Genomic DNA, 22,646 nt, shown 5'->3' with positions numbered 1-22,646 from the left:
ATTGCTACATCCTCCAGTATGACCGGTTTGGCGGTGGGTCAGTAATGGTGTGGGGTGGCATTTCTTTGGGGGGCCGCACAGCCCTCCATGTGCTTGCCAGAGGTAGCCGGACTGCCATTAGGTACCGATATGAGATCCTCAGACCCCTTGTAAGACCATATGCTGGTGCGGTTGGCCCTGGGTTCCTCCTAATGCAAGACAAAGCTAGACCTCATGGTGCTGGAGTGTGTCAGCAGTTCCTGCAAGAGAAAGGCATTGATGCTATGGACTGGCCCGTCCGTTCCCCAGACCTGAATCCGATTGAGCACATCTGGGACATCATATCTCGTTGCACCACAGACTGTCCAGGAGTTGGCAGATGCTTTAGTCCAGGTCTGGGAGGACATCCCTCATGAGACCATACACCACCTCTTCAGGAGCATGCCCAGGCATTGTAGGGAGGTCATACGGGCACGTGGAGGCCACACACACTACTGGGCCTCATTTTGACTTGTTTTAAGGACATTACATCAAAGTTGGATCAGCCTGTAGTGTGGTTTTCCACTTTGATTTTGAGTGTGACTCCATATCCAGACCTCCATGGGTTCATACATTTGATTTCCATTGATAATTTTTGTGTGATTTTGTTGTCAGCGCATTCAACTATGTAAAGAGGAAAGTATTTAATACGATCAAATCATTCACTCAGATCTAGGATGTGTTATCTTAGTGTTTACTTTATTTTTTTGAGCAGTGTAAGAGGCCACTTACCGGTATACTCCTTTCTGCTACTTCATATTTGCTGGGTTATGAGGATCTTCACTGTCAAGTGATGGTATCCAGAATATTACATCATAGACAATAAAAATACTATAATAGTAGTCAAAACACATAACCAGCAGGTACCCTAACCACAAATTGATGTTAGGGTGGATGACCACACTCTTTCATCTGACTACGCCAATGATTCGTATGCATTTATGGTTATTGGAGAACCTGCGACTGTAGCATTTATGCAGTTGACATTGAAAATCTTGGAATTCTCTGTAGAATAAAGCCGGCCATAAACATTTGATCATTAGCCTAATGTGAACTGACCTTTTACGTCTGCTGTTAGGGAAAACAAGGCATGTTGGATTTCATCCGGCCAAATCCCTTCTTCTCCTGGGAGATAAATGCTGCCAGGCATCCATGTTTATGGGGGAGTTGGCTCTTCTGCTTACAGAGAACTAAAGCTTCCAACAACTTTAATATCAATTTGCCATTTCATACATATAAATATAGTCTGTACTGTATTTCAATTATCTTTCAGAATTGCTCTCTCTCTATATATTTGATATTTATCCTATACCTAGTGTTCTCATATTTACCTATTACTACCTATCTTATATCTATTTATCCTAAATCTATCTCTATCATCTATCTCAGTGTTTTCCAGAGAATGTGGCTTCAGCTGTTGCCAAACGACAACTCCCAGCATGCCCAGCCAGCCATAGACTGTCCGGGCATACTGGGTGCTTTAGCATTGCAACAGCTGGAGATAAACTGTTTGATCAAACACTGATCTAAGCTTATCTATCTATCTATTTGATATTTATCCTGTACCTATTGATCTCATATTTACCTAATACTACCTATCTGATATCTATTAATCTCAAATCTATCTCTTTGATCTATCTTTATCTTCTGGTATCTATCTATCTCTATAATCTGTCTTTGCTTCTTTGTCTTCACTATGTACTACTTATCTATCTATCTATCTATTTATCACTTATCTATCTGTCTATCTATTTATCACTTATCTATCTATCTATCTATCTATCTATCTATCTATCTGTCTATCTATAATGTTTCCATGTATTTGTACTCCCATTAATAAATGTTATTGTTTTTATTTTCATTATTGTTATTCTATGCACTGTGAGTGTTGATTCACTAAAATGTATATTTTGACTACAGGTATACATGGTGAGATTAAGTTTATGTTTTGCTTTGTATGTAAATGTTTATAAAACCAAAATTGTAGAGAAGACCCCGCCCCTTAATGAACCATTCCGGTGAATAGCCCCACAAATATTAAAGCCAAGTTTGAGGGTTTACCTCCTTACAGACATTGGTGACTTATTGTTAGGAGATGCCCTCAATGTCCAATCGATTGGGACCAACACTCAACTTACCAATTGGAGATTGAAGACTTGTCCTAACTACAGTATTTACCCTCAATGTCTTTGTTATTCGTCCTCTTTAACTATCTATAGGGCTGTTTCCATTGATGAGTTATAGGTGGCCATACACGTTCAATAGCTGTCGCCCCCCCCCCCTCTTTAGACCAGCAGCTATCTCTCTCGATCTTCCCATACATATGAACATATAACTTGACAGAATTTGTTCTGAATGGAAAGAGGAGGGGTAAGTTCTTCTCTTTGGGGACCTTAAAGTGTCACCCAGACATGTGGAAAGTTTTGATGGTTCCGGACCTGGAAATTCAGACCCCACTGATTGTTAGAAGGGTCCGGGAGAAGCAAGTGGCTGAGCTTTGTCTCCCCGGATCCCCTCAGTCAGCTGCACACTTCTCCCAATACCTTATAGTGATCGGTGGGGGTCTGACCCCCATTGGATTAGACCTTTTCACATTTGCCCGTGACATGCAGACATGTGCCCTTCATTCACTGTTATTATTCCCTCTCAAATCCGATATTTTTGGGGGGACCTGACTACCATCTAATCTGTATTGTGGTCCCCTCACTGACATGCAAACCAGTACCTTCCCCAGGGGACAGAAGGATCGGATATGTTGAATCTCCGCTGTTTGATCCTTCTGTTTCCAGGGAAATAAATGTCTGCCAGCTATCTGGCAGCGGCTTACCCCACCTTTCTCCATTTTTAACACACAAATGCTCAGACAGGAGGAGGATCAGGAGAGATATCTCTTGGCTGAAGGAGCGTTTGGCTGACATTTATCTTATGTGTATTGCTACCTATACTCACTTATACAGTCTGGTTGTTTATCCTGATATCAGACTTCCTCAGTGTTGGAGCTTTTACAATAAAAACCATTAAGTTTTTGGTATTCTGTGACTTGTTCTGTCAACTTATTGAAACAAAGGGGTTGTATGGCACTAGTAAAACATTACTGCTTTGTTCACAAAACAGCGCCACTCTTTGCCGGTGACCGGGCCCAGTATTACAGCATAGCCCTTATTCAAGTCCATGGACAAAAGTGATGCTGTTTCTAGTACAAAGCAGCCTTGTTTCTCATAAAGCCCCTTGAACCCTAGAAATGCAAAATCTTTTTTTTTTATGATAAAAAATAGTATTGTAGATGTGTTTCATTGTTAGTTTTGCTTTCAATATTTGCATAGAAGGATGTTGTAAATGTTTCCATGCCTGAAAATAACTATTGCCTTTTCTTCTATATAGCCTGAATTATTAATGCCCTAAATGGAGATATTTTAAATACAGTAGTATAAAAAAAAAAAAAAAAGCACAAAGCTAAAGACGTCCACGGTTGATCCCTTTAACCTGTCTTTTTAGGATGCTATTTGAAATGATTTCCGTATCTAGAACCCTTAGTTCTCATTCTTTTCACTCCACTCCCCTCTGTCCTCAATTCTTTCACTTGCTCCCACTTTCAAATTTTTTTTAAAAATATTTTCCAGTTGGAATATTGAACTATCCTTCCCCCTTTTTTTCTAATGCTAGCCTGTATTAGTGGATAGGTGTATGATGAAAAACCTGGAGGATGAAGGGAAGGGGGAGCACTCCTTCCTTCTCCCCGTTTGTATTTTATATATTTTTTTTTATTATTTATTTTTTTATTTTTTATTTTTTTTATTCTCTTTCCAATCGTGATAAAGCATGCAGGCATCGGACATGCTCTGGTAAACAAACTCCATTACCTGGTAGATATCACTCCAATTGTACCCCTGGGGTTTATTCCAGCTCCTGTCTTCTGTTCCGTTCACAGCTCAAATACCAAAAGTCCCTCAACCACTGAACCCTTTCACCTCCCACCCTCAAACTCTGTTCTTTACAAAATCCTTACTACCTCTCTTGCAAAGAATATCATGATCTATTTTTTTTTCTTCTATTTTTTTATACAGTATTCACTTTATTTATTTATTTTTATTTATTTGTTGAATTTCATGTGTGTTTACTATTTCTATTGTTTTCAAAATGATTTAAATTCATTTGAAAATTACGTAATTCATATTTCTGTTTTGTATTCTTTTCTGTGTTAGTGGACAATAAGACACGATACAAAGACTTTTTTTTTACAGTATATCTAAGAATACATGACATGCATTTCCATCCATGTTTATGGCATATCATAAAAGAGATACACACAGTATCTATTAAAAAGATACATTGAGATTCCATCCTCTTTGTGGCAGTGCAGATTAATATTGGATTTTATGTATAGATAACTGAGAGCGGTTTTGTTTTTCTATTCAGTGCTTTTTTTTTTTGCAGAAATAACTTGCTCTTATGAACGTAAAGAGCATTTGCTTACTATTTTCCACCAATAGTGATGGTGGGTGTCAGTGACTGATGGCGACCCACTGGTCATTTCGGCATCAGGCTGAGCTTTTTTCTGTATGAAGGTTTGTAGAAATATGGTGTCCCCATGTGGTTCATGTCACGTGTTACTGACCGTATATGGAAGTGTTAAATCCTAGCTCCTGTACTAGGCACAGATTTGTGTATTGGTGGTGACACCATGTGGTCGAGGACAGAGTTGCACTGATACGTTGTTAATATTCTGTGATCACACATTGCTAGTATTGGGTGTTTTAGAGTCACCACTAGTTGTGAAGCTAGTATAAAGTGCATTGGGAAAATAGGGGACAATATTTTATGCATCCTTTGTGGATAGACATTGTACCGATATATTATAGAAATGACTGGAGTCTACAAGTGGTAGATCCAAGCGCACACATGAAAGGCTTCGGTTTAGGTTGGGATGCGAGTAAAGGGATTTTGGATATAATTCCATAGAGATGGCAGGGTTAGGTGCAGTGTAGATCACTATAGGTCTCTAGGTTCAGTATTTTTATTTTTTCTCATTCATTTTGTCTATTTTTACTTTGCGCTCTCCTGCTTCTCTTTCTCCCTTATCGTTCCTCTCCTCTTTCTCAATAACCTCACTGACTCATGCACATACTCTCCCAGCATCAAACACTGCTTACAGTATTACTGGATGGGCTGATGTTGGAGGGTGGGGTCTCTCATGGCAGCCTTTCATGTAGGATATGGGGTACGGGTCCTCGGGTAAACAGTGGTTCCATCATCAGATTATCAAGGAAATATTTTGCGCTAAAATCCCCCTACACCCATCCTTCTCTAAACCCCCGCCAACCTGTCTTTTTTGCTGTTTCTCTATAGGCTGCCATTATAGATTCCCCTCCTTCTTAGACAATGCATGTTATAAGTGGGAGGGGGCTGTAACAACGCATGACTTAACACAAGCCATTTCCCCTTCACATTAACCCCTTCTAACCTCACTAACATAACCCCTTGTCCTCCCCACATGCTCTAATATCCCTTTTCTCTTCTATGTGAACCATTATGTCATTGAGAGATAACATTTCACCTTCTTATTTTTTTTTTTTTTTAGGAATCCATGCAGTAATAGTCTCCATATTCTCTAATCTATTATTTTGTACATGTAGTTGCAGATCTTCACAAATGACACATTTCATATATTTTCCATTCTATAATAATATGGCCATTTCACCATTTATTTCCATCCGGACCACTCTTTCTAGCTGTGTGTATCACACTCATTCGTACTGTTCTAAGTGTACCTGGCCGCTGTCTCTCAACCAGCATGGGGCTTTAGCATGCACTGAATGGACCTCCCCCTCCCCCCCCCCTACCTCCATTAACTCCATTAACAGCATGCCTGACAAGGTAATACCTCCCTGGCCTCAGATGACTTGTGTCTGTGTCCCCAGGGCGGTATTATCAGCATGATCCTCCCCCCTCCTGCATGTCCCCTCTCTTGTGATCTGTGACATGTTTAACTTAAGGTTTGATTACTAATAAACTGAAATCGAATTAATGACTTGTTTACTAATCAACATTTTTGTGTCTGGTCTGTTCCTCTGAGGGGGTCCACTAACTTCTCACTAATACTATTACATCTCTCCCTGTACCTCCCTAACTATCACCCCCGTCCTTTTACCGCAAAGCTTCTCCCCCTTCCTAACTCTAACCTGTAACCGTAATCCTTTCCAATTATGGGGAGACTTTGGAAGGACACTGTGCTGGTGTATACATCTCTATTAACGTGGGTTTCATTCCTAGAGAATCACAAGGGATTGGTATGGCGGCTACATCGATTTGGCAGCTATTTTGCATTTGCAGTAATAAAAAAAAATGCTGTAAACTCCGATGGCATTCCTCAATAGTTAGATATATTTTGTCTGGTAACGCACAGACTAGACATTATTTACGCAACTACTTCTGCTGGGAAATTTTGTTTCTGCTTAATATGCCTTAGGGCCTATTCACACTACGTATGTGTGCAACCTCAGCTAGGCAGACATGCACCACCTCAATTGACGGCAATGCAGTCAGCATGGTATTCTGTCTAAAGAATGAACATGTTCATTCTTTCGTCGGAGTCCAGAATCTCTGCAGTGTTTTACAGTGCAGCAGAATTTTCGTGGTGTGAAAGGGCTTATAGATGGTTAGTACTAGTAAAGAAAATAAATATTATTTTGGTTTAGTTAAAAAAAGATGTATCAACTTCTCAAGATCTTTAAGATCTCTGCTTGCATCCATTCAATTTATTGTCTAACTCCATTGGATGAAAATCTGCTTTGGTCATGGGATGATTCCACAGGGAGTTGGCTTGTGACAGGCCGGTTTTACACATTTTTCACTATTTTATTACCTTATTGCCATTGATGTCAATGGGAAAATCAACATATGCAACGGTGATGCTCACGTGTGGCAGATATGGTGCCGATTTGTTGCAGATTCTCCCAATTAACTTCAGCAGGAAAATCCCAATCTGCATGAGATCTGCAGTGTATCTACTTCATATAAAATCTTTGGTGCATATTTTATTTTAGGGACCAATTTTACTTGAAATGTCCTATTTTATTTTACTACTTAGTTTTTTTTCAACTGACTAGAGTCCCATTTACATCCCTTTAGCGTGTGAATAAAAAATAAATAAATGGACTGAATTTTAATCACTGTGAACCCAGCCTTAAAGAGTACCACTCATTATCTTGTTAAATTTTATAATCCTCCCAGTACCCTGCCCCCATCATGTTAAACCACCCCCCTGCCTTTATTTTAATATTTTTTTTTTTGTTTTCTACCTTGATATTGTTCTGTATTTTCTGCTCAGTCTCAGTCAGATTCACAGACTGTGTTACCCATTTGAAGCCATACAGGGGAGAACTTCCTCCCTCACTCTGCTACACACAGCCCAGAGCAGTTCAATGTGTGAGATGAGCTATGATTGGCTAAGGCTGTACAACCCCCTCAGCATTTCCCGCTTTTGGACTTCTGCTAGGCTAGCAGGAGTCCAAAGTCTGTGCAAAAGATAGGGGGAAATGTGCTCTGGACAAGTAGGGAGACACCTAGTGGCAGCTTTTTAAAACACAAATAAAACATAGCAAACTTCATTTTTTTTTTGTAAAACAAAGTAAATTAGAAAGATTTTTTATTTACCATAAGAAGTGCAATAATAAAAATTAGTTTTAATGAGAGTGCCCATTTAATCTGCAGTTGTTGCTGATTCAGCTGTGGAAACGCTGAGGACCTTGTTTTTTTTTAACCTCTTAAGGACTCAGGGCGTACCTGTACGCCCTGAGTCCGCTCACTTTCTATAATGAGGGGCCATGGCTTGGCCCCGCGTCATAGCGGGTTGGGCCGGGCCTCTAACAATGGCTGGGACCCGTGGCTAATAGCGTGCAGCACTGATAACAGTGCCGCATGCTATTAATCCTTTAGACGCGGCATTTAAAGTTGATCGCCACGTCTAAAGTGAAAGTAAACCACTCCCGGCTAGCTCAGTGAGCTGTTCGGGAAATCGCAGCATCCCGCACAGCTGAAGCACACATGGAGGGCCCCAACCTTCATCCTGTGTGTCCAATCGTCCAAAGTAGCTTATTTTTGGTCACTTTTTATATTATGAAATAATTAATAAAAATCGATCAAAAAGTCAGATCAATACAAAAATGGTACAGCTAAAAACTTCAGATCATGGCACAAAAAATTAGACCACCCTGTATGCGGAAAAATTAAAAAGTTATAGGGGTCAGAATATAACAATTTTAAATGTATACATTGCGTAGTTGTAATCGCACATAACCCGCGTATAGGTGTGGCACTGTTTTTAAAAGAAAGCAGCTATGTTTTTCAAATCCTGTATAACTCCTTTGATCCACACCTGAATCTGCAGCGGCAAATCTACACCATAAGCGCTCATTCACACTACGGAATTTCTGCTCAGAGTTATTCTGAGCCGTATTTATCTTGCACACTCTGCGGAAATTGCACAACATTTGAATGCAGAAAAAAATCCCATTGAAAAATATATGATTCTGCTGTGGAATTCCACCAAAATAATATTCATATTTTTTGGCAGAATCTGGATTATGTAACATCCACGTGGAAACTCCACAGTGCGAACAAGTAAACTGAAATCCAATCGAAATCAATGGTAGCTTCATGCAACGGAAATTCTGCGTGGAATTTTAACTAGAAATTCCGAGCGGAAATTCTGTAGTGTGATCGGGTCCTACGGGTCTCGTAATGAACCATGTTACCTTGTTTGTCCCATCACAGGGATTTTCATCCATTGGAAGTAAAGAGTAAAGATTTCTACAAAAAGATCTTAAAAGGGGAACAGTGAAGAAATAATAATACAGAAATACAAATTGGAGAACTTTTCATTATACCAAAAATAAGCTTTATTTTCTGAAACTAAAAAATTCCTATTAGTAAATACTGTGTGACTGGTGTGATGCTTGAGAATCAGGTTTTTTGTTTAGTATTATTCACATTTGACGGAATATTGTTGATATATATATATATATATATATATATATATATATATATATATATATCTTAGATTTGGTAGAGGGTTAGGAGGGTACTGCTTTTGCTTTCCATTTATTAATATGTAACTGGATGGTGGAGTATCTATAGCGGTGTCAGTGGCCGTAGCTGCTAATATTACTGTTCCCTGCCGTGGTGCTAAGTGAAGTGAAATGCTAGTACAATATTATAGTAGTTGAAGAGAAAAATCACTTGCACTCACCGGTTTAGTGGACTCTTGTGTTCCGGATTATCCATTGTGCCGGGAGATGAATGGATGAGGGTGCTCAGAGGCTAACAGCCGTTTTCGCGCATGTGCGCGAAAACGGCTGTTAGCCTCTGAGCACCCTCATCCATTCATCTCCCGGCACAACGGATAATCCAGAACACAAAAGTCCACTAGACCGGTAAGTGCAAGTGATTTTTCTCTTCAGCTATTAAATATATATATATATATATATATATATATATATATATATATGCGCATTAACCACCATCCCCTACTATTAATAAAAAAATACAAATAAAATCTTGGTTCCTGAAGCTGCTTATAGACAGAAAATAATTGTCGGATGATGATTTAGATGTCAGGCTTCTGCTTTACAATATACTTTTGTTTGTCTTCAGGGGAAAAAATAATATTAAGCAGGAAACTTCCCCACCGTCCCTTTCACCTCTCCTGCCGAAATATGCTTTTAGGGAGAGTTACAAGACCTAATATGTATTAAATTCTTCTTTGGCCCTAACAAAGCTGGCAGCATCTGTAGATAAAATTCTAATGTGTATATGCAGCTTAGGGCTATCCAAAAACAGGTAGATGCCCAGGGTGGAGCGGAGACCATCAGTGACACAGCAAGACTTATCTCTTTGTAGATTCGTGCTCGTCTAGAATGTGCCTATTAAATCTCCATTTCCCAGTGAAGTGCAGACTGCTGGACACTTGTTCTTAAAACACAAAGATATTTGGGATGTGGTTTGAGTAAATATAGTAAAGCATGCCAATGAAACTCATTTAGGCTCGGGACTTGTACATGCTTCCCCTGTCATTACTGTAGGACAATACAAAGTCAAAGAGAAATATGCTGAGTTAGAGGGAAGGAGTACATACAGTCACGAAGAACTTTAAAGACAAAAAAGAACGTGCGTCTTAGGTGTCACACTGGGTCCATGCATTTCTTGGATGCTGTTACGGTCTTTCACATGGCAGAATTTCCGTCAACGGAATTCCGCCTCAAATGAAAGCCCATAGACTTCTATGGGATTCTGCACTCCCATGGGATTCCGCACAGTGTGAATGAGAGTGTGGAATCCCATAGAAGTCTATGGGCTTTCATTTGAGGCAGAATTCCGCAAGAAGAATTTCGTAGGGGGAAATTCTGCCATGTGAATATACCCTTAAAGTGTACCTGCCGTCAACAAAAACGTTTTATATAATGTAGATAATACCATTATATGTATATTTGTAATATACATTGGTTAAAAAAATTGTCTGTGTGTCTCTATGAGAAGACCAAATACAGGAAGTGAGGGTAGACAAGCAGGGATCTGTGCAGGCTCCTGGCTTGTCAATGATCCTGATGTATGAGCCAAGGGCATGTTATAGAGCCTCAGTGCACACTGTCCTGCTTTTTCTAAGTGTACAGAGCCCTGCTTGTCCACCCTCACTTCCTGTATTTGGACTCCTCATAGAGACACACAGACAATAGCTGCAGGGACAAAAATATACACATTTTTTAACCAATGCATATTACAAATATACATATAATGGTATTAACTACATTATATAAAAAGTTTTTGTTGACGACAGGTACAGTTTAAAAAGGTTGCTTGGAGAATAAGTCCAGTTGTGCTCAGGGTGGCAGGCAAAATAAAATATATTTGCTGTTGCACCTTCAGAATGGAATTGGCAAAAAAATGATGGTGCCAGTCCCACTGCAGGTGATGATGCCCCACTGGTACCATTCCTACTTTTCAGAGCCTCCAGGAATTGGCCACTCATCCAGTCACTATCAGCGGTGGGTCACCTCTGCATTTCGGGATGTAGAACAAGAAGGCTATGAGCAGTCTAAAAAAAAAAGCACTCTATAGGGATTGACACAGCAGCAGGACTAGCATTGTAATCTTCTGCTACTGATACCCTGCCATTGCCTTTCCATTGGTGCCAGTTCCTCTCCTTAGAGCTTCCTGTTTTCCATCTTGACACAAAGGATGTGCCCATAATGTCAGAAAATGATATAGGCGGGTTACGTCAGCTTCCCTATGTATTGGGATGGAGAACTAGAATCTCAGAGCAGTGGGCACACATACTTATCTGCTCTGACACTGTTCCAACAGTGCCCTTCCCACTGCTCAAAGCTTTCTGTTCTCCATTCCAATACAAAGGAAGTGCCCACTAAGCCATTCACTGGCAGAGGCTGGGATGGAAAACAGGAAGCTCCGAGCAGTGGGAATGGCAACATACAAACAGGGACGTACACATATAGGCATCTAAGTGGACTGGAGCCACTGCCCCTTCTCAGCACCTGTCCTTAGATTGCCCTATTGACAGGCATATTGCATTTTAACCACAATTTTAACAAAATCATGGTACAATCACAACAAAAACGCCTCATTTTTGCAAAAATTTTGCAGATTACAATAATATGCATTTTTTCCTATGCACACAGTGATGTCACAGTACAGGGATAATGCACCTAGTGATGTCACATTACAGGCATAATACACACAGTGATGTGAAAGTACAGAGATAATACACACAGTGATGTCACAGTACAGGGATAATGCACACAGTGATGTCACAGTACAGAGATAATAGACACAGTGATGTCACAGTACAGATATAATACACACAGTGATGTCACAGTACAGGGATAATGCACACAGTGATGTCAAAGTACAGGTATAATACACACAGTCAAGTGCCTTTTTTACGTGAGCCCCTGCCCTCCAAAATGTCTGTGCACATCCCTGCATACCAAGAACAGCATGGTTGAAATGGCAGGCAAACTCACCTTCTGCCGTTTCTGTTCCAACACTGCTGGTCCTACGGCTCAGAGCTTAAAGTTCTCTATCCCAATGCACAAGAAGTGCCCACTCAGACAGTCTCTGGCAGAAGCAGATCATATCTGCATTCTTATATGCCAGGACCGAGAACAGGAAGCTCTGAGCAGTGGAATTGTCACATATAGGGACCAGCACTATGGGAATGGCACATGTATTTACCTGTCGCCAATCCGCTGCTGGTGTCGTTCTGACTGTGTCAGTCCCAAACAAAGTCTGTTATACCATATCTGGTAGGTGGACATTAATTATGTAATATAGGTTGTAAACTAGACAATAGAAAACCCATTTTTTTCTACGGTTTGCCCAGACCTGTTCTACATAAACACATTGTCACATTGTTATACTGTTTTTTTTCTTCTGGAAACAAGCATAAATAGACAGCTGGGTGTTACAGTTCCCTTATAAGAGGCAATTCACACGCTAGTAACTAACAGCGCGTTTCCCGCTGCGGGAATCCTGCTGCGAGTTACACAACAATTGATTTAAATGGGTCCACAGACAGTCTGCAATAGTATCAGATTTGCGGATTGTCTCCGCAGACCCATTCAAATGAATGGTAGCGTAACTTGCAATGGGTTTCCCGCAATGTCATATACCTTATGAAAGAAAAGTGTTTATTTCTCTTCTTATCAGGATCCTTTCCTACCCCCTCTAAATATATAATTCATAAAAACTGCTCAAGTCTGTTCAAAAAAGAAAGATGGATTATCAACTCACTGAGGTAACAGGTTACATGCTGCCTATACAAGTCTTTGAGGAGGGGAGACGGTGGCTGCCAGAGGCAGATAAAGAGACTGCAGGGATGTACGGGTCATGGCAGGTGGTGGATCCTCTAGGCCTGTATGGATGATCACATGATTCGTGCCAGGGAGTGGAGTCTAAAGTGTCGCTGGTTTTCACCAGAGCCCGCCGCAAAGCAGGATGGTCTTGCTGCGGTAGGCGGCACCCAGGTCGCTACCCCTGGCATGAATCGTCCACCCAGGTATCTGGGAGGTGGCATGACACAGAAGGAGACTGGCAAGAGTGGCAAGATAGCAGTAGGTCAGGGCAGGCGGCACAATAGCAAGGTCAGGTCACAGAGCAAAGGATCAGATACACGTCAAGGCAACTCTCAGGAATGCTTTCTCTCAGGCACAAGGCAACAAAGATCTGGCAGAGGATAGGGGATAAGATGCCTGATCGCGGGAGTCCCGCCGCTGGGGTCCCCCGTGATCTTGCACGCGGCACCCCGTTTGTAATCAGTCCCTGTCTGATTACTGTCGATCACGGGGCCGGCGGCGTGTGACGTCACGCCTCCGCCCCCGTGTGACCTCACGCTCCGCCCCTCAATGCAAGTCTGTGGGAGGGGGCGTAACAGCTATCACACCCCCTCCCGTAGGCTTGCATTGAGGGGCGGAGCTTAACGCCACATGGGGATGGAGGTGTGACGTCACACGCCGTCGGCCCTGTTGTCGCCGGTAATCAGACCCGGAGCGAGCACGCTCCGGGGACTGATTACAAACGGGGTGCCGCGTGCAAGATCAGGGGGGTCCCAGCGGTGGGACTCCCGCGATCAGGCATCTTATCCCCTATCCTTTGGATAGGGATAAGATGTCTAAGCACCAGAGTACCCCTTTAAGGACGGGGACAGGTGTACACCCTTGATTAATTGAACACTAGCCCTTTAAGTGAAAGAGCTCCGGACCTCCCTAGGAGGCAGGGGCATGCATGCCGGGGCTGCGAGGACACAGAGAGGCGAAAAATGAGGGAAATGAGTGACAGGCCGGGAATCGCAGGCGGGCACGTCCTGCGTTGTGAATCCCAGCCACGCGGGCAGCAGAGAGTGCTCACGGCTGGCATGTCTGGCCAGAGCGCAGGTGTTACAAGGGAGACTACAGGAGCTTATTGTGAGTATTAGATCTCACCTTAGTGCTAGATTTACAGTGTAGACTGCAGAGCACTGCTGTATAATGTCCAGGGGCATATCTATAGGGGTATAGAGGTAGCAGTAGCAAGGGGGACCCAAAGCACATCTTCCCCATAAGAAACCATTATCATAATTGGTTCAAGGGGGCCCTGTTGCAAATTTTGCATTGGGGGGGGGGGGGTTAGAACTTACAAATTATGTTGTTGCAGCTAGGGTATGTATAGAGATATAGGGGGAGCTAAATTTCCTTCTCTGTGTGTGATGAGTATGGAAGTCATTATAGAGGGTGGTCTTTACCCACTAGCTTAAAGGACAACTGCAGCGCAATATACACTGATCCCCTATCTACAAGATAGGGGATAAGTGTTTGATCGCGGGGGGTCCGCCCGCTGGGACCCCCCTCGATCTCCCTAACGGGGCGCCGCCATTAGCGCTCTAGGTCGACGGTGACGCCTCGTCTATCCCATAGAGATGTATGGAGGAGGCGTTCCGGCTGCAACGTCATGCTGCGGCTGGCACGCCCCCTGCACAGGACAGCCGCGGTCCCGTACAGGAGATCACAGGGGGTCCCAGCTGTCGGACCCCCCGCGATCAAACCCTTATCCCCTATCCTGTGGATAGGGGATAAGTGTTAATCACGCTGCAGATGTCCTTTAAGGACTAGTATGATGAAGTAATTTGGGAGATTGAGAATGACAGTGAGAGTAGTAGTGGTGGTGGGGGGGAGTTGGTCAGTCGCTATAGACAAGACATGTATATGAATAACTCTAAACGAATCATATGAACAGTGTATGAGCAGCAAATAGCACAATAGCAAATAGCACAAAAAGATCAACCTGGCTGCCACAATCATGGTGGGTCCTGCTCAAGTTTAGAGACCTAAATACTGTAGCTGGCAGCCTTGACCCAACTGCATTTCCATATTGAATAACATCAGGCTCACAGAGTGTCTACCATCTTAGATACTGCCCACCAAGTTGACTAAAGACTGTGTTTCCCAACCATTGTGCCTCCAGCTGTGGCAAAACTACAACTTTCTGCATGCCCGGACAGCTAAAGGCTGGGAAACACTGGACTGGTTGGGAAACACTGGTCTAAGTCATATACAGCTCCTACACGTTCTTGGTTTTACCTGTATTGTCATGCAAATCGCAGCAAAAACCAATGAGAACAAAGATAACTGTTTTCATTGTAAAAAAATAAATAAAAACATTTCTCCACAGATAGGGATAAGATAAGCAGATTATACCAGAAATTTTGTCCCAATCATTTCTCCACATGAGTGTCTCAGAACTGATGGTAAAAACTGATAGAAATATACATCATTTTTTTCAGTCGTTTTTTTTTTCTCCAGTTTTTTCTATAGATCTGTTGTGAAAAAAGATGTACACTGCCATCACTGCCATCATTATCCACCCTCTACTTTTCTGATTACTTTACATTATATTGCTGTGGATGATATGGCAGATAAAGTAATAAATAAATGTGATGGACGATATCAGGTGTGAACTGTCACATCAGGTTTTTTTTCCCATCAAACGTTCCATTGCCTTCTATAGAGAGATGCGTTTCTATTCTGAAAGTGGAAAACGTTTTTTGCACACATTGTCTATAGCAATGGTCCCCAACATGGGTGCCTCCAGCTGTTGCAAAACTACAACTCCCAAAATGCCCGTAGCGGGAGTTGTAGTTTTGCCGCAACTGGAGGCACCCTGGATGGGAAACACTGGTCTATAGTATGGTTTCTGGATGCATTTTGACATTTTTTGTTTTTTAATAAAAACCCATTCAAATCAATGTGAACCCTATTCTGGTGAAGGGGCACTCATACATATCTGTAAAGGGTAAACAGTGACCTGTGCTCCACAGTGTAGTAGTATTGCATACATGGCAGTAATATAAAGTGTTGCAGACAACTTGACAGGTAGTGAGAAATGTCTTGCAGGAAGTGTGCAGTACCTGATAATAACTATTTCTCTGTAGGTGTTCCAAGCAAAATTTATTGATGACTAATCCTCAGTATAGGTCATTAATATACGATTGAGATCTGACAACTCCCCCTCCCCCCTCCAATTGGCAATTTTTTTAGAGTTGTGGCACCAGTGTATACAGAAAACAGAGCCAAAAGCAGACAGCTCCGCAGTGGTGTGGTGGTGAGGCTGTGTTACTGCAGCTTAGCTCCCATTAAAGTAAATAGGATTCACTACACAATGTATGGAGCTGTCTGCTTTGCTGTGGGTCACGCTGCACCGGAACAAGTGCAGCCCTGACCTGACTCACACCCTCTGTCGTAAGTCAAAGAAAAAAACAACGTAGTATGAAAGTCAGGGAAAAGGTCAGGGCCCAAAAAGGTTAACAAAGAACTGAACAGCAATAGAACCACTAACGGAGAATGGGGAGCATGCACAAACAAAAGTATAATCAGGGTCAAACAGGCCAAGTCAGTAACAGAGAAAGAGAGTGGTGCGGTACAGAATCAGAAAGCAACAGAGTAATCAGGAAAACAGGTGAATAGCAAAGGCTGTCCAGGCATGCTTTGGAGTTGTAGTTTTGCAACAGCTTGGGGCACACTGGCTGGAGAACATTGCTATAGATATCACCTGCCAAATGCATTTGGTTTCTTCACCACTTTATATCCATTACTAGAATAAGGTCTGTAAGAAAATGCAGTCTGATCTACAGTCAGCAAATTATAGAGCAGATTTATATATAGTTTTAAGAGACAAGATTCTGTATTTATAAACTATAAGAAACTATTTATAAACAAAATTGATTAACTTTTCATTCATTCAGCCAAAGGAAATTTGTCAGTGCTGGCGCATGATCCAGGCCACTGACATTGTTGGGCTACGTGCACATTACCGATGTGCCCTGCACCTTCAGCTTAGCTTCGGTGCCAAACAACGGGGCCAAATGGACCCTTTGCACGACCGACACTGCTAGGTCCTGATGGATCCTGTTGACTCGAATGGGGTCTGTCACGGGTGCGTTATTTTAGGGGAGTTGAGCAGAAAAAAAGAAATTTTGGACATGCAGTTTTTTTTTTTTCACCGCTCAACTCCTGTCCATTTACCGAGGGGCTCCTTTTAGTGGGACTTAACAGCAATGTGAACGTAGCCTTATGTGGCTGTACAATACAATAAATAAAGCAACAATAAAGTACAATACAATAAAGTAAATAATACTTTAGTGGTAGCTGTCCATGGTGCCAAAGCAGAGAACATTGTACTTTATGTCTTCTAAAAAGAGTCAAAGAGACATTTTCCAGTTGCATCAGTGCCATGGTCTGGCAAGCCTCTCTGCTCCTTTCCACCTCTTGCATGTTTCACATGTTTGGAAGCTTCAGGTACTTACTGTGTGTGTGCTGCCCTTTTAATCGGTGGAACTGGTGTAAGACTTGGATGTGGGGCTCGGTGAAAAAGGCTAAGTCATGCATATAATTTGAGGAGGAAGGGGGGCGTTGAGGCATGCCAGACCGTGGCACTGATGTGGCTGTTGAACGCCTCTTTGACTCTTCATAAAAGATATAAACTGCAATTTACTCTCTTTTGACAATGTGAACAGCTACCACAAAGGTATTGTTGACTTTATTGTACAAGCAGCTACATAAAACTGCCAGGAGCTGGGATCATGTCTGAGCACTGACAGGTTCTCCTTAAACAGGCACTGTCATTTGAACAAACTTTGTATAGATCAATAGTACAAGCGTTTTTAAGAAACTTTGTATCATCTCTGACTCTTTGTCTGCAGGACAAGCAATACAAGTCTATGGAGGGGGAAAGAGGGAGCTCTGGGAGAAGGTCTGGGAGAACTACAAGTCTGCAGAGCAGAATTTTGCTCAAAGAATGGCCAGACATAGTGCTGCATCTCATGTACACACACAGGGTAGCTGAAATGACACATAACATTTTTGCCTATTCTAGGATTAGGAGTCCAGTGGGTGGACCTAATTATTGATCGGCAGCCAGTCATACTGAATCTTAACTCATAATACTATATGGTGATCTTCTCAGCCCTTCCTGCCCTATAATATTTCAATCAAGTAGTTGTTATTTTTAGGTGACAGATACATTTTAGGAAGTAAACCGGGAGACCCCTTCCCTGTGTTATTTTAGCTGACCCATGGAATTCCCTGTAGAAGGATTTGAGAAACTGTAATTTTCTGATCTGGAAACCGCGGCGTTCAGCGGTGATTTTCTGCTCAGTCAGCCTCACATTGGATTGAATGGGGGAACACTTCTCCCATCAGTACAGGAAGGGTCTCCTGTTTGAACCGTAATTGCTTGGGTTTAGCAGAAGAACACCATGGAGCCCCCTTCTATATTGGTATGCTAAATAAGCAGATCATTGCTTTAGAACACAGTGTTTTTTCCGGTCAGAAGACTGCAGCTTTCCAAGTGACCCGTGTTAGTGTGCCCCATGGCTAGTGACACAGCTTTAGGTACCAGTATATGTCATTTCACAGTAACTCAGTATTTACGTAGACCTACTGAGGCAACCAGGGACAGTATGAATCTACTCTAGTAGCATTGCAGTTCATCTTGACTTTGCATGTGCAGATCGGCCTCCATTGTAGATGTCAGGGCATAAAACTGGCTGGGCTGACACGGTTGAAGAGTCCCTGACATTACCAAAGCAGACTCCCAACCCTTCCTTATGTCGCTTTGGATGTAGTGTAGCCAAATAGGTTGAAAATTTAATAACCCCTTAATTACATGCACTGTATTTGACGACATCGCAGCCGCCTGTGCTTTATTCCTACTCACTGTGGATGTATAGCGAATTGGGCAGTGAGTCTATGATGCAAGCACATGAGCTGAGCTCACTTTATAGACAGTGACTGAAGGCTGCTATGACAAGCCAGAACTCACTGCTTATGACCGACGTCAACGATCTTGCTGATGTCTGCCATTAAAGGAAATCTGTCATCAGTGTCACCTGCACTAACCTGTTGGTACAGACAGGTAGTGCAGGTGAAACTGATGACAATGGTACTTACCTTGTCCCGTTTCATGCTGCTGTTTTTTTTACACCTTACAAACTATGGAGGAAATTTATCAAATCCTTTGCAGAGTAAAAGTTGACCAGTTGCCCATAGAAACTAATTAGATCGCTTCTTTCATTTTTAACCTCTTAAGGACGCAGGGCGTACCTGTACGCCCTGCACCCGATCCCAGTCTATAATGCGGGGTCACGCCGTGATCCTGCGCCATAGCGGGTCAGTCCTGGCGACTAATGAAAGCCGGGACTCTGGGCTAGTAGTGTGCGGCACCGATTGTTGTGCCACGCACAATTAACCCATTTAGATGCGGCATTCAAAGTTGATCGCCACGTCTAAAGTAACAAAAATACACTCCCAGCAGCTCAGGGGGGGGGGGGCTAATTGGTAGCATCGCGGTGAAATCGCGATGCTCCGATCAGCTAGAACGTGAGCGGAGGGTCCGTTACCTGCCTCTGGCGTGTCCAATCGGCAATTGATTGCTCCAAGCCTGATTGCCAAAAACACTGATCATTGCCATGTTAATGCATGGCAGTGATCTGTGTAGAAGATTAGGCTATAACATTGCAAAAAAAAAGTGTGAAAAAAAAGTTAATAAAGATCACCCCCTTTTCCCATTTAAAAAAAACTGTGTAAATAAAAATAAACATATGTGGTATCGCTGAGTGCAGAAATGTCCAAGTTATAAAAATATATCATTAATTAAACCACACGGTGAATGGTGTACGCGCAAAAAAAATCCAAATTCCAAAATAGTGTATTTTTGGTCACCTTTTATATCATGAAAACATTAATAAAAAGCAATCAAAAAGTCTGATAAATGCAAAAATAGTACCGCTAAAAACTTCAGATCACGGCATAAAAAATTACCCCTCATACCGCCTTATACACAGAAAAATAAAAAAGTTATAGGGGTCAGAATATGACAATTTTAAACGTATTCATTTTCCTGCATGTAGTTATGATATTTTCCAGAAGTCCGACAAAATCCAACCTATATAAGTAGGGTATCATTTTAACCGTATGGACCTACAGAATAATTTGAAGGTGTCATTTTACCGAAAAATGCACTGGGTAGAAAGGAAGCCCCCAAATTTGTGGTACAATTTTTTTTTTTCCATTTTGCCATGTATTTTTTGGTAATATGACTGTTGTCACTGCAAAGTAGAATTGGTGACGCAAAAAATAAACCATAATATGGAATTTTAGGTGCAAAATTGAAAGGGTTATGATTTTTAAAAGGTAAGGAGGAAAAAACTAAAGTGCAAAAAAGGAAAAACACTGAGTCCTTAAAGGGGTACTCCGGTGGAAAACTTTTTTTTTTAAATCAACTGGTGCCAGAAAGTTAAACAGATTTGTATATTACTTCTATTAAAAAATCTTAATCCTTCCAGTACTTATTAGCTGCTGAATACTACGGTGTTCTTTTTGGAACACTGATGACATCACGAGCACAGTGCTCTCTGCTGACATCTCTGTCCATTTTAGCAACTGTGCATAACAGATGTATGCTAAGGGCAGCCTGGTGGCTCAGTGGTCAGCACTGCTGCCTTGCAGCGCTGGGGCCTTGGGTTCAAATCCCACTAAGGACAACAATAAATGAAGAGTTATTATTATTATAATGTCAGCAGAGAGAACTGTGCTCTTGATGTCATCAGAGAGCATTCCAAAAAGAAAAGAATTTCCTCTGTAATATTCAGCAGCTAATAAGTACAGGAAGGATTAAGATTTTTTAATAGAAGTAATTTACAAATCTGTTTAACTTTCCGGAGCCAGTTGATTTAAAAGAAAAATCATTTTCACCGGAGTACCCCTTTAAAGCCACAGTAATAAAAAGTCTGAAATGCGAAAGATTGCATAGTAAATGTTAACTAGGTAATCTGAAATGTATACTATGGGTGCAATAGGGGGTTGTAGTACTATCACCCCTGAACAGTAAATGCACTAGTAGCAACAAGAGCTGTAGTTGTCTTAAGCACTCATACAAACACTGCGGGGGGAGGGGGGATTTATTAAGGCAATCTACAGATTTAAAAAAAAAATATATATCACAGTTTTTCCCTCAAAAAAATTTTGCTCAAAAATTTGCGACTCTTTTTGTGCAACTTTTTTTTTACTGCTCTTCCTGGCTGATGCCTTTTCTCTCCCATCGTAATATCTGTCTCATAGACAGTTTGATGCAATAAAGACTGTAACATGATCTTCTTCTTTCCGTCTTCTCTTACTCTGTTACTGGAGGCTAGCTTTTGGGTATGTTCACACGCGTAGTTTTTTTTAGCGGGTTTCCACAAAGGAAAACCCGCTAAAAAATCTGCGCGTGTGAACGTACCCTTATGGTGAGTGGAATTTTGGAAATGAAGGGGTAAAGTTTCTCAATGAGATGAGCAACAAACTGGCATGTGGAATGTTACAGGCCATGCAGTGCTGCACTGGGAAACATTTTTGCAAATGAGTCCTCCATCAAAAGGAAGAAAAAATGACCATGTAGCTGTGCCTAGAAAAAACTTAGGGTAAAAAAAAAGCCATACTTACCTGGTTACGCTCCCCAGCTGCCTTTTCCGGTCCTCCGATCTTCTTCTTTCTTCCTGCTTACAAAACAATCACATGATCTGCCTGCTCAGCCAATCAGGGGGTAAGATGAGACACTGCTGTGGCCAGTGATTGGCTGAGTCAGCAGATCCTGCATTGAGCACTCGTCTCGGAAACAGGAAGAAGAAAGAAAAACAGAGGCCAGTTGGAGCTGCAAGGAACCAGGGACAGGTAAGTATGGGTTATTTTTCAATTCTTTTTTTTTTTTACAGGGCCATGTTAATGTTCATGCTGGTGCCGGATAACCCCTTTAAAGGGGCCAGATTTTGGCTTGCAGAGACACTGTCTCCAATAGGTGACACCAAAGATAGGTTCTCTTCCTTCTGGAGGTGGACTACTTTGCATATGAGATGTTTTTTGAACATTCATAGAGATACTGCCGGCAGGCAAAAGGGAACCACAGGTTATTGGCAGGTGAAGATGACGCCACTTACTCCTATTAAAAGATATGACTGTTCCACACATATACTAATGATTTACTACAAAGTGTGGGGGGGTTGTTAGGTGCGCTCACACTGTACGTTTTTGTCGCATTTTGAACTCTGTTTTGATTGGTGAACGCCCATGTCTCTCAATGAGTTTGCCAATCAAAACAAAAACTGCATGTAAAAAATGCGCAGTGTGAACAGAGCCTTAGAATCCTATGGAATCTACCTGTAAAGATACCAAGCAAAACGAATCGGCCTTTCTAAAATTAGACCTAAATGACAACATTGCCTCTGAATGCGGAGAGCTAGCAGAACATGGCGGTGTAAGGACCGCTCGGAAATATACCGTCTCATAGACGGCAATGCATTCCGTGCGGAGTCTGCAGAAAGAATAAACATGTCTATTTTTTTCTGCGGACACTGGAATTTGAATTTCCGTGCCGGAGTCAACTTAGGTCAGTGTGTCCAAACCAGTGTGCCTCCAGCTGTTGCAAAACTACAACACCCGGGAAAGCCCGGACTGCCTTTGGCTGTCCGGGTATGCTGGGAGTTGTAGTTCTGCAACAGCTGAAGGCCTATTGGTTAAGAAACATTGAATGAGGAGTTGAACCCCATTTGT

The 22,646-nt window shown here is 42.0% G+C and overlaps 1 protein-coding gene across 12 annotated transcripts in view; it reads left to right on the top strand.

The window, feature by feature from the left end:
* Positions 1–22,646, top strand: part of NRXN2 (neurexin 2) — a gene marked incomplete at its 5' end in the record, with an annotated part of 790,596 nt that overhangs the window by 333,849 nt on the left and 434,101 nt on the right. For 8 of the 12 annotated variants that reach the window (XM_056527422.1, XM_056527428.1, XM_056527424.1 and 5 more), the window contains 1 exon segment: positions 3,837–3,860. In XM_056527422.1, the coding sequence (XP_056383397.1) occupies positions 3,837–3,860 (24 nt within the window). 12 annotated transcript variants of the gene reach the window in all.

Source organism: Hyla sarda, chromosome 6 (genome assembly GCF_029499605.1).
Source record: "Hyla sarda isolate aHylSar1 chromosome 6, aHylSar1.hap1, whole genome shotgun sequence".
In the NCBI taxonomy this organism is placed as follows: Eukaryota; Metazoa; Chordata; class Amphibia; order Anura; family Hylidae; genus Hyla; species Hyla sarda.
This window is presented reverse-complemented; position numbering and strand designations above follow the sequence as displayed.